Source organism: Typopeltis vanoorti, chromosome 11 (assembly GCF_054136105.1).
Source record: "Typopeltis vanoorti isolate ZY-2024b chromosome 11, IOZ_Tvanoo_1.0, whole genome shotgun sequence".
Taxonomy (NCBI): Eukaryota; Metazoa; Arthropoda; class Arachnida; order Uropygi; family Thelyphonidae; genus Typopeltis; species Typopeltis vanoorti.
Genome location: NC_143559.1, coordinates 74785469 through 74805646, shown reverse-complemented (window position 1 = coordinate 74805646; position 20178 = coordinate 74785469). Strand labels below are relative to the sequence as shown.

General features: G+C 33.7%; 1 protein-coding gene across 2 annotated transcripts in view; it reads right to left on the bottom strand.

Annotated features, from left to right (window-relative positions):
* The window catches only part of LOC150101747 (flotillin-2-like), a 159109-nt gene that overhangs the window by 77480 nt on the left and 61451 nt on the right, over positions 1–20178 (bottom strand). For both annotated transcript variants that reach the window (XM_090400672.1, XM_090400671.1), the window contains exons 4-5: positions 18854–19068; positions 8763–8995 (exon numbers count right to left, since the gene is read on the bottom strand). In XM_090400672.1, the coding sequence (XP_090256798.1) occupies positions 8763–8995; positions 18854–19068 (448 nt within the window). The remainder of the gene's footprint in view (positions 1–8762; positions 8996–18853; positions 19069–20178) is intronic.

Sequence of the window (20178 nt, the reverse complement as noted above, 5' to 3'; positions counted from 1 at the left end):
ACCAAGCTGGCAACAGGTTTGTAGAATGCTTCCTATGAGAATAGGTTGAAGGTGTGCAGGTTGCAAATTTTAGTTGACAGGCAAAAAAGAGAGGACATGACAATGACATGACATGAAACTTAAAGGGGTTCTATAAGATTGACACAAAAGAAATTTTGCAATATATGGCAAATAGAAAACAAGGGGTCACTCGTGGAAATTGTGTAAGAGTGCGGTTCGTAAGGGTGTGCATATGGACTAGATTTTTTGCATGGAGAGTGAGTGGAATGAATTACCAGAATTAGTTGTGAGTGCCCTGACAGTGAGCGAGTTTAAGGAGAGGTAATTTGCATTGTGTGTTAAAAAGTTGGTGTGAGTCTCCCACAATGAGACCACACATACCTGTGGGGTGGATATGGAAGGTTCTGAAATCTGCTGTTGACTTCATGGCCTGAACACATTCCCTACACAGTGTTTGAATTGTCTTCACAGTGACTATTAGAAGCACTTAATTTCATACCAGCATTTCTTTTTTCATAGCCTATAGTCCACAATCACTGTTATGACATTTTTCTCCAGATGCTGGCACACTCAGCAACCTTGTTCCCACTCGGTGAAAGTAATATCAGGATGGGCTTGTACACATGATAGGAATGAAGTGCCTTTGAACTTGCAACTCACAGTCCTTAGGAAATTGAATCTGTTCATCAGTATACTATAGTATAGATCACTTCTGACAAATGCAGGAAATTTGTTCTGTCTCTCCATATGTTTGTGGGTCTGAAGCAGCAGCACCTGACAATTTTTCTGGGGTCAATGTTACATGTTCTGGCAAGCTTGTTAGTGTTGTCCTTTAGCAATACATCTATTTCAAGATGCAATAAATAGTTTTTTTTTTAATTTTAAATTGAAGATACTGGCATTATATATTTTGTTTTCTACCTTAATCAAGTAATGAACTGTTGACACACTAAAGTTACACAGCTTGCTGGTGTTTTCATTGGTAGATACATCATCATTATCTAGCTGGACATGAATCACTTTTTTGATACTGAATCAAGTTTGCTAAAGAGAAGATCACTACAAGAATGATAAGGTACTCTTCAGAGATTTAAAAATCATTTAATAGAGGACAGGCATCATGGAGAACAGAAAAATGACTGAATGAAGTTGGCCAGAAATTTGTTGCTGATTCATTGATATTTGCACAGCTAGCACACACCCACAGACAACAGAAACCACTCTTTTTTTGTTGTTATTAGCATCCAGGTTGCAGTTGCGCTTCATATGATGATGTGTTTGATTAATGACTACTGATCTACCTACAGCAGCAGCAAGACCCAAAGCACTCTGATATCTGCTACTGTTGGACTTTTACCAGCAATATTAGAGAGAGAGGACATAAATTCAAAACAATCTGAAGCATCAACTATTCTCTCTCAATAAACTGAATGTACCTAATTGAATAATTGAATATGCAATACATTTTCAGTTTGATTAATTTTTATTTATCTTTACTTTGCAGAAAACCATCCTTAGATACATATTTTAAAATTAATTTAAAGCAACTTGCAGCAGTTGAGATATTGCCACTCAGCAGAAAGGCAAGAATATCGGTGGGCAACTGACCTTCAAAACACCATGATTTTTGTTCAAGCCCAAATAACAGGCTGAAAATTCCAAAATAAAATTTATCATTTAATTAAAACAAACAATAAAAAAAATGTCTCTGCATTAGCAAAATTTCGGCTGACTGTGATCAGACTTTGAAGTGTCATGGTATGCTATGTCTGCTGCAATTACTATGTTGTTTCATTTTTGCTGTTTGTAACTCCTATCTTGTAGGCATCAGTTAACACAGTCTTGTCAAACTAACCTATCTTTACAAAGCATGTGGCAACATAGGATTTGTGAATCTTAAAATTTTTCTAAATGTATTTATGATGGTTGTTTTCTCTACACAATATGGCAGTTATAGTTTTTAGTTGATTTTATTTCTGGCTTCCATTTTTTAAGAAATGGCAGTAAGATGGGATTATTCATGAGCAGGGTTCATAATTTATATAAATTAAAGATTTAAATTTACAATGAAAATAAAGACAATTCACTGATAAAATGAGGGAGGAAGAAAGAAGCAAGCAAGATGAGAAACATCTTACTTGCTTCTGTAGGTTTAACAACCTACTTGAAGTGTGTATTAAGAGAAATAAAGGTTTATGGGAGTACTATGAATGAACCTTTTTGACCAGAAGGAAAGGAATAGGTTACAAAAGGAAGAAAAAGAGAGAAATAGTAATTTGGAGAGATGAATTTCAAATACTGCTAAATCAGTTTTTTTCTCCCCTTGTAAGATGGATCTCATTTCACTTCCTTTTACTTTTGATTTCTTGGGGACCCTTAACTTTTGTTTTAAATTAGAAAACAATGAGTAAGCATATTACTACTAATAATAATACGAGATGAAAGCGCATGGAAAATCTTGATATCATCATCAAATTCCTGATTTGTACCCTCAAGGGGTGTACAGGATATTGTAAAAATAATCAATTAAAATTCTGAATATTTTTATGAATTGTTTATGTTAAAATGTTTATTAGTTATAGTTTCATAACACGCATTGTCAGCACTTGCGATGTGCATGTTATTGAAATTGTTTTGTCAAAAATGATATGTAAAGAAGTTAAAAAATTGATGTACTTACCAGATTTGATATTTGTATTACTTACAGGACTTTTATTGTAATTTAAAATATTAAGTTTTGTGTTTTTATGAAGACATTCTCTCTCTTGTCACTAATGGAGACAATGTGTCAGCCATTATTTATACCTAACTTCTTGCTTACCAGTTTCATGGAGTGCGCATGCTCGCCGAGAAGTTGAATGTGTGATTGACAGCTGACAAGGAAAGCGTTCGGTATCTGAGTAACGGCTGTAAACAAGAGAGCGTTCAGAAGGAATTTAGAACACAGACCGGCAGATACTTAAGTTCGGAGGAACATGAGTTTTTTTATGTGACAGTCGGAAGAAAATTAATAGTATATTCTGAAAAAGGAATAGTGGAACTATTAAGTTTTAATGTGGAATAAGTATGTGGATAAATAAAAGGGAAATATTGCTATATGCATTTTAAACGGAATATTGGAGGAAACACTAATTAAAAGATTTATAGTAGATTCCAAAAAGGAAATCGTAGACCTGTAAGTTTTTTTTTATTTGAAGAGTTATGACTGTCAATAAGCATTTAGTGAATAAAAGAAGAATTTGCTATTTACGTTCTAAAGGAATGTTCGAGAAAATTCTGATTAAGAAGTTTCATCTGTATTAAGGATGCCAGATCTGACTACTGGAAAAAAGACAGAATTAAGTCAGGAAGAATTAATGTGTGCTACATAAGTGATGGTAAAGGATCCTGTGAAAATGAAAAATAAAGTCATATATCTTCGGAAAAGGGCCTTGACAGAGAAAGAACCTGGCTATGAACATTTTGTGATTGTGCAAACAAAGTGTTTAGTCTAGTCTTAAGCGTAAGTTTATTTTTAAAAGGCCTTGGATCCAATTAATTTTGTAGTTAGTTATGTAATAATTGTTTGAAGTGTATATATATTGTTTTTGTTTTATTAAATGTGTTTATTTTGTATTTTGGTCTTGAGTCAGTGATTATTTGGATTCTGAAAGAAAGAAAGAGTTAAGATCATTGCACCAATTGGAGTGAACCCTTGTGCATATAATAACATATAGGTACACTCAGAAATAAAAAAAAATAATTGTTAGAAACAGAGATCATCTCTATGGTAGGATAAATATTAAGATAATATCTATGAATATCCTCCATAAAAAAATCCCCCAATTATTAACATTTAATAATAATACGAGATTAAAGCTCATGGAAAATCTTGATATCATCATCAAATTCCTGATTTGTACCCTCAAGGGGTGTACAGGATATGATAGTACTACATGAAAAATTTACATCATTAATAACTTCCTATCTACAATTTTCCTCCAGATCAGTCTGTTACTTGTCAAGACTCCAACATTACCAGATCTTATATTTCTATCGTTTAAGGCACTTTGTACCGTATCAATCTACCTATTTCTTGGTCTTCCTCTGGGTCATTTTCCTGCTAACCTGGCAGCAAACACTTTTGCTAATCTTTCCTTGCCCATTCTGTTTAAGTGACCATACCACCTGAGATTAGCTCTGCTAACGCATTCCTGGATGCTGACAATGTCAAGTTCTTTCCTAATATCCTCATTTTTAATATGATATTGACATTGATGCCATCTGTTCATGCCTCTAATCTTTCTCAGGACTCTCATATCTGCAGTCTCAGGTCTTTGGTCAAGTGTTTTACTTCTGACCCAGCAATCAGATCCATAAGTTAAAACTGGTTTGAACACTGTCTTGTATACAGCTAATTTAGTGTTCTCACTAATTTCTCTCTTATTCCATATGAATTTATTCATTTGACTTCCTACCATACCAGTTTTGTTGATTCTGTTGTCTACTTCCATATTTAATTTACCATCTTCACTAAAAATCGTGCCTAAGTAGCTGAAATGTTTTACTTGTTCCACAGGTTCTCCATTCACAACACAGTTGACATTTTCAATGCTTTTGTCTATTTTCATTGTCTTTGTCTTGTTACTGCTGACCTTCAAACCATATCTATTACAACAGTTATTCAATTTAGTGAGGGAATCTTGTAAACTTCTAGCGGATTTATTTAGAAGTATAACATCGTCTACATAAAGCAAAGAGCTGACATTGTCAGCATCCAGGAATGCATTAGCAGAGCTAATCTCAGGTGGTATGGTCACTTAAACAGAATGGGCGAGGAAAGATTAGCAAAACAAGTGTTCTCTGCCAGGTTGGCAGGAAAACGACCGAGAGGAAGACCAAGATATAGGTGGATTGATACGGTACAAAGTGCTTTAGACGATAGAAATATAAGATCTGATAATATTGGAGTGTTGACAAGTAACAGACTGATTTGGAGGAAAATTGTAGATAGGAAATTAATAATGATGTAATTTTTTTCATGTAGTACTATCATATCCTGTACACCCCTTGAGGGTACATGCAGGAATTTGATGATGATGATGATTAATAACACTTTCCTTCATAATATGATCCATATAGATGATGAATAACAGAAGAGATAATGTACATTCCTGACTGACACCAGATTTAATATTAAACCATCTTCCTGTACTTCCTTCAATTCTGATTTACAACTCAAATAAAGACTAAGAATTGCTTGATATAATGCCCCATTTACACCATATAACTGTAGCGTATTGAATAGCTTCTCTCTTAGCACCTTGTCATATGCCTTTTCCAAATCGACAAAACTTAAATACAGATCTTTGTTATATTCCCATGCTTTCTCAACTATTTGTCGTAAAGTGAAGATCTGATCCTGACAGCCTCTATTTGGCCTGAATCCAGTTTGTTCTTCACCAAGCTTTTCTTCCACAATTCTTCTCAACCGTTTCTCAAGTATACTTGCATAGATCTTGCCGGGAACACTCGGTAGGAAAAAAAAATCTTAATATTTACTTGTAAAATTTTTGTCTATGTTTCATGGACATCAGTTACAAATAACAGATAAATTCTAAAATGTGTCACCACAGCAGCTAAAGTAACAAAGATGGTCAATATTTTCCTAATTTAAAAATGTATAAATATACAATTAAAAATTAGGAAAGATTAACAGACTGAAAAAGCACCATTCTCCTTTATGGGTGATGGACATAGACAATCGGATCTATTTAGGTTTGGGCAATGAAGTAACGTTGTCTTACAAATATGTTCCATAAGAAACTGGCTCTTATGAAGGATTTTTGTCTTATTCCACAGAATTCTGTACCTGGTGGAGATGACATGTTCAGGCTAGATATAAGACTTTTGCTCTTTACAACAAAAAAGCAAATCTTTCAAAGTAATTTAAAAATAGAGACATAAGTGAAAGACATAATAATAATGATTAATGACTGAGGTCACTTACGTAAAATTATTTATTTGTAGAATTTTCAGCCTATATTTCATACTCATTTTCAATATATTACAGGAAGATAACCATAAAAAAAAAAAAGAGAGAACAACAATTAAATCGAAAGCACATAATATTATATGCACTATTGATTGTAGGAGAATAATTCTATTTGCATTACTAGAAAAAGAAATAAATAAAAATAAAATAATGAAATATTTTAAAACTAAATTATAATTTATGAAACACATGAATGGTGAGTAAAAGTTAGGATAATTTTTCAAAATTGAGAAAGTTTAAGGCATTTGTTTTTTTCATGGAACTTGTGCTATTATCACAATTATTATATGTGTGTATTCACAAGAATATAGTAATTTTATTACTGCAAATATTTCAACCAGAAACTGGTCATCATCAGTACATCAGCATGATCACAATGTGAAGCTACAACAAAGAACGTTAATTCTATTTGCAGAATGAGCCACATGCTGGATGCCACCTAGTGGGTTGTTACAATAAATACAATTACAATTAAACCCTAAATTTACAATTAAGTGATTTGAAATAAAATTAAATTTAATTACATAATAAAATGGCACAGCACTGTATTAAAATAATTAAAATTATTTTATATTATTATTAATTGATAATTAATTATTATTAAAATTACTAGATATTGTGAATACATGTGTATAATAATTTTGTTAAGATTGGGATTGTGAACGCGTGCTTCACAGCTTTCTTCGAGCAATCTTTCCAGAAAAAAAATAGCTTTCATATAGAACTCTGGTATTGTATATTTCCCCTACTCTAGGCTAATTACTTTATGCATCATTTTTAACAAAACGTTTTATTCACCTAAATCATCAATTTGGTACAGATATGTTGATGCCATTTTCACTGTATGAACTCTTCTTTGTCTTATCTTCATGAATTTCTTGAGAAAATTAATTTAGTAAACCCAAGAATCAAATTTATCGCAGAAGTAAAAGATAGCAACTGTTTACCTTTTCTAGACATTCTCATTCTATGTCAATCAAATGGCAGTCTACAGTTCTGAGTATATAGAAAACCAAACTCAATGGTAAACACATTGATTCTAACTTATTAGTTTTGTATATCTGGAAAAAGGAATACAATCTGACTGAAGAACTTTTCAAAACATTACAGTTACAAGAAGTAAGTGGTTTATTAAGAGATAACTGTGCATTATTCATTCTGAATAATTAACAAATAGACACAGTTGAAAATATTTGTAACTGATCCATTTTAATTAAATATTTTCAACTGTGACAACATGTTACTTATTCAGAATAGAGTAAGTGGAACATTATACAGAGTAAAAGACAGTCTATATTCCATTTCCAGTCATTACTGGAATATGATCTGATGTAAAATCAGGTGAGAGACAAAGATGCACACTATCTCTGCTCTTATACATCAACTATATTATGGAGGAAACTGGCATTAAACCTGATATCAAAATTGGAAATATTCAACTTTGCTCTTTACTTCAGACAGATGATGTTATACTCTTAAAATAAATACAGTAGAAGTGCTAGCCCTGTTGTGTACAAATTATCACTAGCCATGGGCTCAGCTACTGGTGAAGGGTGGAGACCAACTACCTACTGATTTCCAAATGTAATTTAGGGCTATAAGAGCCCTACTTACTCTCTTTGGGGAATGAAACAACATGATGATTTATTTAGATGTACAAATTATTTTGCGCTGAAAATAATCTGACTGAATATAAATCCTAAATTTTATGAAATACCATCTGGCTAGAGTAGAGTTTTTGCAAAAAAAAATTTTTAACATGTTTCAGTCATACCATGAAAATGGTATGACAAATTTTGTAAATATTCCAAACATCAGATTTCAATAAAATCCATTGAAGCCACATTCCCAGAATTGCTTGTGTACAGATAGTCAGATAAAACATATTTAACGCAGGCTTATTCATTTTGTAAAATGGAACTAAGTACTTTTGACAAATTATGGAAAATGACATCTGTGTATATAATCCATTTTTATGTTGCGTGCAATACCTGACCAGTGTTCATTGTTCTTATATAGCTTTGTGAAATGTGGAGATAAGGATGTTCTCATAGCCAGAATACTTCTTTCTGTTCCCATATTTATCCATTAAATATGAAAAAAAGATGTCCAGAAATAGTCTAAATACAATGTCTGATGGCAAGAGTTCCTGCAGCAATTTGTATCATTCTCAGGTATATTCATAAATAGACTTATCAAGAGTGGCAATTCTTTGTGATTAAATCACAGGATTCCCTCACCATAAAGGACTGTTTTTCTAAAGTGTGGTTATAACCAATAATGTAAGCATCTGATCAGATTACAAGTGGAAAATACTGTTAACAATTAATTTAATGTGGACAACCAGAGAAGCTCGCTAACATTAACTAATCTTTTATCAGTCCTTTATTTTGGTAAAAAAAAGTGTTTGTAATGTATTTAAAAATTAGGGTATCTGACTTACTAATCTTTTGCCTATCATTCTGTTTAGGCCATATCACTTTACAAACACTTTTTTTTTTTTACCAACATAAAGGACTGATTATGCATTAAATACATTAAAAGTTGAATATATGTAAGTGTATAGTCTAATTAACTAGGCTATACACTTACATTGTATATGCGTGATATCTATTCTGTTCAACATTATTAAACAGAATAGAGATCACGCATTATTCTTGACAATTTATATACTACAGTAAATTTATAATGATTAATTCCATCAATACATTGCATATGTATTACTTACTCTTATACCAGCATCTCGTTCAGCCTGTGCAACTCCAACATCTGCATCTCTTTTGACTGCTGCAGTACGTGCCTTTCCAAGTGATGCTAAGTATTCTACACGATCAAAAACATCTTTAATAGTGAAACTGAGAATTTCTATTCCCATCCTTCCAACATCAGGAGCTGCCACCTCTCTTACAAGTGATGCAAACTGATCCCTATCCCTATATACTTCTTCTACAGATAAAGTTCCTAAAAGGTTAAAAATCAGAGTACATAATCTTTTGTGAAGAAAAAATAATCAAATATATCAGTATATGTATGATATTTCAAAAACATAAAATCAATATATACAGACTGATTCTATAGCTAAATATGGAAGGAGACCTCCAAAACCTGTCAAGAATGCAGAGAATTGACTACAATTTTAATTCAATGCCCAATCTTCAACTTTCCACTTTGGTGTGATTAGATATCCAATGTCGTATTATATTGGTGGGATTATGCTAGAAGAAGCTAATCAGGCAAGGGATCTTGGAGTTTTAAGTAGACAGGAAGTTGAAGTTCAAGAACATATAGCAAAAATTGTAAATACAACTCAGAGAATAACTGCAATACTGAAATGAACCTTGACATGTAAAGATAAGGAAGTCATTTTACCTCTTTACAAGACGTTGATAACCTAACTTGGACTATTGCATGCAAGTCTAGTCTCCTGGTTTACTTGGTGATTCTGATACAGTAGAGAGAGAGTGCAAAGGAAAGTGTCAAAAATAATATCAGGACAGTGGAATACTGATTATGAAGACAGACTGGGAATTTGTAGACTGCAGACACTAGCAAACAGGAGAAGCAAACACTAGCAAAGAGGGGTGATATGATTAAGCATTACAAACTTCTGGAAGAGGGGTCAAGAAAAGACATGAGGGCCTCCTTGGAAGTTGAGAATGAATGCTGTCAAGAAGGGGAGGGGGTGAGGGCTAAATTTTTCCCTCATAGAGTGGTGCATGGCTGGAATGGATTGCTCTTGGATGTTGTAAGTAGCATGAATGAATTCAAGAACAGGTATAACAGCTAGTGTGAATAGTATGGCCTCCCTTAACGAGTTCCTGACTCCATGAGGTCTCCCTTAATAATAATACCTATCTAGTAGAAGTAATGTCTAAATGTATTCCAAAGGTTAAATAAGATAGGTGTGAAATGGATGCATAAAGAGATTAAGCATGCAATACGGAGAAAAAAAAAGCATTATGGAGCCAACATAAGACTGGTAATAATCAATTCCAAGAGGAATACAAATAACAGGCAAGGTGGGTGACTTAGTTGGTAAGGATAACAAAAGTTTAGTAAGCAGAAGTTAGCTAATGATGCAAAAAAAAATCTAGGTAGTTCTTTTGATATGTAGCCACAAAAAAAGAATGATTATGGTAGGATGGCACTGACTGGAGAAAATGGTATAAGGACAACTGCTACCGATGATATAGTTGAGATACTTAATGAGTAGGTTCATAAAGGTCTTTCATCCTTATGAATGTGACATCATAGAAAGTTTAAGAGAAGTGGATGATGATGAGAAAGAGAGACTGAATGTGAGTGAGGAAGAGGTATATAGGGAATTAAGCAAACTTGATGTTAATAAGGATATGGGACTTGATGATATATCACCATTTGGATGATTTATAGCCTTCCTCGATGAGTCCTTGACTTCCTGTATTTTGAAGGAATGTGCAAGGAGTTGACATTTACCTTGACATGTTTGTTTAATATGAGGCTTACATTGGGTCAAGTTCCAAAAGAGTGGAAAGAAATCAAGATAGTATTACTTCATAAGGGAGATGACAGAACTCAAGCATCAAATTAGAGGCCAATCTATGTGTCAAGTGTTGTGGTTAAAGTATTGAAGAGGATGGTGAGAATCAGGATCCAGAATTGGGTTGACAACAACAGTATTATCTTTTGATGGAAAGTATGGGTTGGCTAGGTCATGTTATAGTAATCTAAGTATTACAATTAGGTGACAGCAACAATGGACATGTGGATAAAATATACTATGGATACACCATAGTATATTTAGACTTTGCAAAGCCATTTGATAGATTACTTCATGATAAGCATAAGGATGCAGAAGATGGAGTTAGATATTAGACTATTTGCACCGGATTGGAGGTTGGCTGTCTGATAGGTATCAACAGGTTATGTATAGCAATATCCTACAAGAGGAAAGTTACTAGTAGTGTGCCTTGGGGGCAGAGGGGTAGGGGTCTGTTTTAGGGCCCATTGCTGTTTAACCTGTATGTTAATGATATTAGGGAAGATTTGAATGGGAACATACAGTTGTTTGCAGATGATGCAAAGTTGGGATGAACTATGAGGAGTAGAGCAAATGTGGTCTTGCAAGAAGATTGGAAAAGACTGAGTGAATGTGCATGGGAGTGGGAATATCAGTTCAATGCTGTGAAATGTAACGCTTTAAAATTTAATTTGGAAAACAAAGATGGGATGTAGAATTTACTCTTGGTTGTAGGGATATATTGTTGGACTTGGAGGAAATAAGAAATCTTGGGGTAATGATGGACAAGTATCTAAAATTTAGATGATAAACATTGCCAAAATTGTCAGGATAACAAAACAAATTCTGTCAATGATGTAGAGGCCACTGACTTGTGGAAGTAAGGAGATTCTAGTTCCACTATATAAGGCTTTGATTAGGCTACATATGGAGCATTGAGCACGGATTTGGTCAACTGGTTTTCAAAAGGATGAGGAGATGCGAGGCAATTGACTAAAATAGTTTCTGATCTCTGGAATGTTGAATATGAAGAAATGTTGAGATGATACAATTTGCAGAGTCTATTGGATAGAAAGAAGAGAGGTGATATGATGGAGATGTACAAGTTGGTTAGGGGTTGTTATAGGATTAACATTGCGGACGTTTTTCATAAAATGGAGAGATTGGGGGAGAGCAAGATGCCGTCCCTGCAAACTGTATAAGGAGGGTGCGAGTAAGGGAGTGAAATCGGGTTTTTTTGCAGCAGAGAGTTGGGAATGATTGGAATGCATTGCCTGAGAGAGCGATGTCTGCCGAGAATTTGAATTGTTTAAAGCACAGTATAATGAGCCGTGTGTATGGCAAAGGGATCTCCTAGATTAGTCCAACTCCATCGGGTCTTAGGATAATAACAACAACATTTAGAATGTTTCAATTCATCCTAAAATAACAGGTGTTCTAGGCAACTTGCAGTAGTCTTTCTGCAGACTAAACTTTTTCCCATTTCTTTCATTAAATCACATCACAAATGACACCTGCAGCATTATATGATGTATTGTATTAAAAGACATGGATCTTCTGCAAAACTACCACAATGAAAAAAAGCAATGCATATCACTAGAATGGAATATGCAATGATAGTTCCATTGTACAAGGGTGGTGCAATAACTGAAGTGTCTAACTAATGAGTTATCAGTATCTCTGGTGTGGTAGTGAAGATTTTAGAGAGCTTGGTAAGAACTCACATACAGAAATGGGTAGACAAATGTGCTATACTCTGCAAGGAGCAGCATGAGCTTACTAAGGGAAGGTCATGTTTTAGCAATTTTTTCATATTTTATAATAATATTACGGCCAATTTGATTAAAGGGAATGGATACACTATGATAATGTTAGATTTTTCTAAGACATTTGATAGGATACTATGCGAAAGGCTGTTGCATAAATTAGAATATAAACTCTTGACTTGGATCAGGGGATGGTTGACAGACAGATATCAAAAAGTGGTATACAGTGGATGTGAATCTGCTAGATTTAAGGTGACCAGTGGTGTAGCTCAGGGTTCACTCCTTGGGTCACTATTTGTCTATACATTAATGACATCAGGCAGAGTCTAACATTAGATGTGCAATTGTTTGCTGATTATGTGAAGATAGGCAGGACAATCCAAGAATGCTACTGATATTCAGCACTTACAAAATGATTTGAATAGGCTGGAAATTTGGGCAAACGAAAATGGCTCTCAGTTTAATGTTAGTAAGTGTAAAGTTATGCACCTTGACATGATTAGAGTATCAGCGGCATATTGGTGGAGAGGAATTTGAAGTTCAAAGGTAACATAGCAAAATTGCAAATACAACTCAGACGATAATTATGATGTTGAAGTGAACCTTGACATGTAAGAATAAGAAAGTCATTTTGCCTTGTTATAAGGCGTTGATAAGACCACAACTGGATTATTGTGTGGAGATTTTGTCTTCCATATTCCATGAGGGGGGGGGGATAAAGAAGCTGGAAAGAGTGTAAAGAAGAGTTATAAAGATTATATCTGGATTATGGGATTTACATTATAAGGATAGATTGCAAGTATAACTTTTGAATAGGTGTTATAGGATATCATCTGATGAAATTTTTCGTTATATGGAAGGGGGGGGGGGGGGAACACAGGAGTATCCATGGAAGTTAAGTTTGTTCACAGTCAAGAAAGGGGTAAGAGCTAGGTTTTTCTCCCAGAGATCAGTGAGTGAGTGGAACAATTTGCCTCTAGGGGTAATGAGTGCATCTAGTGTGAATGAATTTAAGGGAAAGTATGACAGCTGGTTTGGGTGATTTATAGCCTTCCTTGATGAGTCATTGACTTAGAGAATTTAGGTGCTGTAAGCGATGAACAAGGTGAAAGATTTCATCAAGACTTAAAAACTATAGAAGATCGGTACCAAGGAAGATGGAATTCTCACATGATGGCCGACTACTGTTGGAGTATTCAAAGGGATTGCCAAAACAGAACACACAGCAGAAATTGCTACAAACAAAAATTTATTCCCTGAAACTCATGTGTAAGTAAAATTGTTATTTTTTTATAAATATTCTTGTAATTTTTAATAAATATTGTTAAGTAGTTATGTATCTAATTATTGGCCTCTCTCTCACATTGAAAGCGCCAGTACGTGCCATTGCAGGTTCTTATGCATTTATTCGTTTACTAACAAGCGAGAGCAGCGAGCGCTCCGATTCTGATCTGCGCACCGCTTTGAATAATAGGCTATATCTTCGGGAATTTTTCGAATTTCTTGATAAAAAGTTAGGAACAGATTTTTAAAAGTACATACTTTCAGAAAATAATATTAAAAAATCGATTTTTTTGATCCTCTAAATAGTACTGCCTCCTTAAAACTATCAAAAACTTACAAATTAGCAAAAAGAAAATGCCACAGAGGAAAAACCTGACGTGACAGAGAAAAATGGGTTTGATATTTGAAATCAGCGCACCCAAATTAGTAAAAAAAGTCTCATATAAAAGTCAGCAAAAATTGTGTTGGGCTGTGTAATTCAATAAGTGCTTTTTGACTAAGTGTTAAATTATAGAATGCAACTGAGTGATAAGAGTAAATTTAATTACTAAGAAATTCTGAAGCTTTGAACTGTACGAACAATTTTTATTATTAGGAGAACTATGAATTTAGTATCTGAAGATATGATGTTTGATTCTTATCTTATTTTTGGAGTTATAATTTTATGTACTTGTCATATAACCTTGTATTAAATGTCTTGTTTTATTAATTTCAATATTGTGTGTGCCTGATTCTTTTTCATTGCACTGGTCATAAAAAGTTCGGATCTTGCGGGAGCCTTAAGTGTAAAATATTAAATTTGGCCTATATGATTAATAAGACTGCCAAATTAATTGAAGATTGATTCTACTATTTTACATAGGCTAATCTAAATATAAATTTCCCCATATTTTGAATAGTAATCAACCAGCAATTAATCGATTTTATTAAGAACAACTTTACAACAAGATAGCAGATTCAAATCTAGGAAATACGTTCCAACAATGAATAATAGAGGGAATAATGTACATCCTTGTCTGACACCAGACTTAACATTTAACCTTCAATTCTAACTGCTGACTTACAATTCAAATAAAGACTAAGTATTGCTTGATATAATGCCCCATTGACACCATACAACTATAGGGTTTTGAATAGCTTCTCTCTTGGTGACTTGTCATATCAGGTTATAACAAAGATCTGTGTTTAAGTTTTGTAGATCTGGAAAACTTAAATACAGATCTTTGTTATATTCCCATGGTTTCTCAACTATTTGTCATAAAGTGAAATTCTGATAGCCTCTATTTAGCCTGAATCCAGTTTGTTCTTCACCAAAACTTTCTTCAGTCCTTCTTACCAGGAACACTCAGTAGAGAAATACCTCTGTAATTCTCACATTCAGTTTTATTTCCCTTTTTATATATGGGTACTATGAGAGCTCTACTCCAATCATCTGGAATTCTTCACTCTGTCCAAGCTTTCTAAATATGCAGTGCAACCACTGTAAGACTTTTATACCTCCATACGTGGGCATTTCTGGTCAATATCATCTACTCCTGCTGCCTTTCCACATTTCAAGCTTTTGATGGCTTTTTCTACTTCAAGTATGGATATGTATTCCTGATATAATGTTTGTTGAGTGTTTTTTACTGCGCTGTCACTGATTGTGTCATTTAGCAGTTTTTCAAAGTAATTACTCCATACATCAAGGAAATCTTTTTCACAAGTTTTCATGTCACCTTTATCATCTCTAATTCCTTTTACAGCACTCTTTCCTCCTTTTCTGAGTTTTTTCAACAGCCTCCAGAATATTTTGCCACCTTCCTTGATATTAATTTTCTAGACCTTTTGATATGCTTTCTTCTTTTCTTTAACTTCCTGTGTCCATCACGGAGTTCATCCTTGCAGACAACCTCACCACATGCCTCTCTGGCTGAATCAATCAATGTTTTCTTTAGGATTTGCTACTGAACCACCAAGGTTTGGTTCCTGTTCTCACTCTTTCATTTTTTCTTGAATAATGTTTGTGTATTTTAGTCCACAGTCCATATCTGAGAGCTGCTCAACTTTTATTTGCTATAAAACTTTCTTACATGTTTTTCTTTTCAATATGAAATTCAATTTTATCCTGCTGAAGACTAAATAGTGATCACTTCCAATTTCAAATCCTGTGTACAACTCTAGTGTTCTGCACCAGTGAGAAAACATCACTATCAACAATAACATAGCCAATGAGACTTTTCTTATTCCTTGCCTCTTCTCTCCATGTGAATTTGTGCACATTTTTTAACATTGTATTAGTAATAACCAGTCCATGTCCTGAACAGAAATTCAACACGTATTCACTATTATTAACTTTATTATTTTCTCCTAATTTTCCCAAAATATTTCTGCCTGTCTGACAGTCATTTTCTACTGTGCTATTTAGATCTTTAAAAAGGACCAACTTTTCCTTTTTCATTGTGTCAGTTGCTTTCTCTAACGTGTTGGATTCTAAATGATGAGAAATTAAAATTATTAATACTTCTTTCAGAATCCAACATAATCCTCCATGTCAAAGGCAAGACTTGTAAATATTTATTGTTTATCTCTTGCTTATAGTGTATTATTCATATAATTGCCTTGGATTTTGTTTATTATTATTTAATAATATAATCTTAAGAAAGTAATAGTAATAATAAGGCTCTGTATAAAAATATTATTCTCTTAATTTACTTTATTATATAATAATATTATAAGGAGCTGTGCATGTATGTTATAGAATTTGTGTTTATTATGACTGAATGTGATTTATATGAACTATGGATTATTTCTTTATTTGTATTTCTGAAAGAGAATGTATATATGTAAGTTTAATGTACCCTATGTGAACTATGATTTTTTTTTATTTTATCATTACTGAAAGAGAAAGTAATTATATGTAATTCTTCTGATTGGATTTGATTGGCTGTTGTCAAGGAAACAGAGTTAATTTTAGATAGTGCGTGCGTGGAGCATGAGCTACAGTATTCGAAGGGAGAAAAGTTGATATAAGCAGTCCATGTCCTGAACAGAAATTCAACATGTATTCACTATTATTAGCTTTACTATTTTCTCCAAAATTTCCCAAAATATTTCTGCATGTCTGACAGTCATTTTCTACTGTGCTATTTAGATCTTTAAAAAGGACCAACTTTTCCTTTTTCATTGTGTCAGTTATATTAAACTAAAGTTTTTATTCAAACACAGTAGTTGTCTCCATAATTTTCAAAAATGCATTCGGATCACCGTGTAAGCCTAAAAGAAAGGAATAAGCTGAACTAGCTAGAACCAGATTTTGGTGGGAAGAATGAACGTATTTAATTAAAGAATGAAGGTAAACAGAGGAGAAGCATTCAGGACAGCAAGGAGTAAAGTAACGGGGTGGCAGCAAAGAGATTTTTGGATATGCTGTAAATAGATTAGGAAGGAACTGGGAAATTAATAGGCAATTAGGAATATTTATACGGAATTCTAAAATTATGACGAGTTCCAATTGTTTTGAGGAAGAATAGTGCAAGGCTGAATTTATTGCATAGAAGAAAACAAGGAATAAGTAGATTACCTAAATCAAGTTCATCAAACTTGTGAAGCTCTATGTTTAATATTTCAGTTATATAGTGAAGATTCCCTTTGAATAGGGTTACTTCAAAGTGATAGTTAACTTCAGTTTTAAGTGTGCCTATAGTGCATCTGATCTGCAAAGGATGTAACCCGGTAAGAGCAGTCCAATTTTTTTATATTTCAGCGTGAAGAAATAAGAGTTAGCCCCGCCTGATATATCTTAACATTAATTGTGGCATTCTACTAAAATTAGCCAAAGTATGGAGCTTTAAAGTGTTTCCTCCCCCTTGAAGTGATAACTGCCTCATAATTGAATTGTTTGTTGACTAAGAGAGAATTAGAGTGTTCTACTATAAGAGTATTTAACATTGAACTGTGTGAACCATTTTAATTATTCGGAAGAATGTAGAATTGACAGCTGGATGTCTGACGTCTAATGTTTTATGTTTGTTATGAATATCTGAACTAAGTTGATTTTCATTATCTTGTTTTCAAAGTCATAGTTAATGTACATATTATATAACCCTGCATTAATTGTTTTGTTTTATTGATTCTAATTTGGTGTTTGCCTGATTCTCCTTCATTACACCGCTCATAAAAAATATCGTACCTTGCAGAAGCCTTAAATGATAATATTAACCTCGGCCTGTATAAAGTGAGATTGAAAAAGTTAATTGATGATTGATTCCTCTATATTATATAGACTAGTCTGAATATAGGGTGGCGCAGGATAATATAAATTTCTCTATATTCAGATCAGTATCATTCAGCATCTAACAAATAAAAATGGATAATTTAAATAAGAATAACGTTCCAACAAGATGGCAGATTCAAAGCCAGGATGTACGACACAACAAAAGCCTTATAAAATTCCTTCACTTCTACCTTAGTAGAGCCTTCTGTGGGACCATAGGCACAAATAAGTCCAATTGTCCAGTTCCCGATTCTGATATTTGTACACATCATTCTACTTGATATTGCCTGCCATTCAAGAAGATTAGCCTCGTATTTTGTGTTCAATACTATAGCTACACCTTCTTTTCCCTGATTGTCACTGCCTGAATATAACATTTTTTATTTATTGCTCAGAAAAATCTCACCAGATTTTGTCAGCTTTGTTTCAGTCACTACTATTATGTCGATCTGGTACTAATCTAATTCCTCAGCTAGCTCCATTTCTTTACCATTCAGGCTTCTTATGTTGATAGTATACTGATCTTGAACTCTGGTGATGTTGAGTTGGGGGTGTGTTTCAGGATTTGTTCCAGTAGCTTACTTTTTTTTTTTGCTGTTTGCCCTGCTTCCTTGGCAAAAACAACTGGGGCCTTGTTTAACCGAGCGACACCCCAGCTGGCATGAAATTCTGTCATGTTGTACATCATTTTATATTTTGGTGTAAGCCAATAAAAATACAATTTGGTCGGCTAAATCCCAAATTGCCAACCCATCCTCGTTTGTTCAATATCCAGGTATATACCTAACAGGGTGCACTAGAAGAAGGTGAGGATTGGACATTAGGTCATAAGCCCTGGTCTGTTATCTGCATTCCTTTAAAGGCTATGTGGAGGTCTCCTCTCAGTTATACAGCTTTGACCCTTAAGAACCTCCATATAATCTGTTTGTTACCTAAATAAAGAGAAAACACTATATGCAAATTAAAATAACTCAAATTGAATTTTCATTAACAAAAAAGGATTCCTTTAAACTTACCCAGAATTGCTCTTAAATGTCCTTCTAGTGTCTGCAGGATAACAGACTTAATATGATCTACATGCTTTCCAAGAAACTGCTCAGCAGCTGTTGCTAAGAATTCTCTTTCTGTCATTACTTTGCACTGAGCTACTCCAGTTACAGTTAGTGGGACACCCTGAGCAGTTTCAACATGTTCACAACGCGGGGTAAGTGTCATTACCTCTAAAGACAACCTAATTTGGTAAAAACATAAAATAAATAAAATAGTATATGCATATACTATTTTAATAAATATATATCAAGAAAATAAATATCAAGAATGTGGTAAGATATTCTGAAGGTTATTGAAAAAGCTCAGAAATGGAGGAAAGAATGTTGTAAAAGGAATTAGAGATGATAAAGGTGACATGAAAACTGGAGAAAAATATTTCCTTGATGTATGGAGTAATTACTTTGAAAAATTACTAAATGAAACAATCAGTGATAGCACAGTGAAAAACGCTCAACAGGCATGCAATCAGGAATACATATTCATACTTGAAGTGAAAAAAGCCATCGAAAGCCTGAAATGTAGAAAAGAAGCAGGAGTAGATGATATTTGACCAGAAATGCTCAAGTATGGAGGTATAAAAGTTTTACCGTGGCTGCACTGCATAGTTCGGAAGGACTGAACAGAGGGACAAATTCCAGATAATTGGAGTAGAGCTCTCACAGTGCCCATATACAAAAAGAGAAATAAAACTGAATGTGAGAATTACAGAGGTATGAGATATTTCTCTACTGAGTGTTCCTGGTAAGATTTATGCAAGGATACTTGAGAAACGGTTGAGAGGAATTGTGGAAGGGAAGCTTGTGAAGAACAAGCTGGATTCAGAGCAAATAGAGGCTGTCAGGATCAGATCTTCACTTTACGAAAAATAGTTGAGAAATCATGGGAATATAATAAAGATTTGTATTTAAGTTTTGTAGATCTGGAAAAGGCGCCAAGAGAAAAGCTATTCAAAACACTACACCTGTACGTTGTCAATGGGACATTATATCAAGCAATACTTAGTCTTCATTTGAGTTGTAAGTCAGCAGTTAGAATTGAAGGAAGTACAGGATGATGGTTAAATGTTAAGTCTGGTGTCAGACAATAATGTATATTATTCCCTCTGTTTTCATTATCTATATGAATCACATTATGAAGGAAAGCGGTATTAAAAAAAAAGAAGATAGTGTTATCTGATATCAAAATTGGAAATGTTAATCTCAGCGCTATACTTTATGTGGATGATGTTCTATTTCTAAATAAATGCACTACAAGTCTGCAAGATTCCCTGACTAAATTGAATAACTATTGT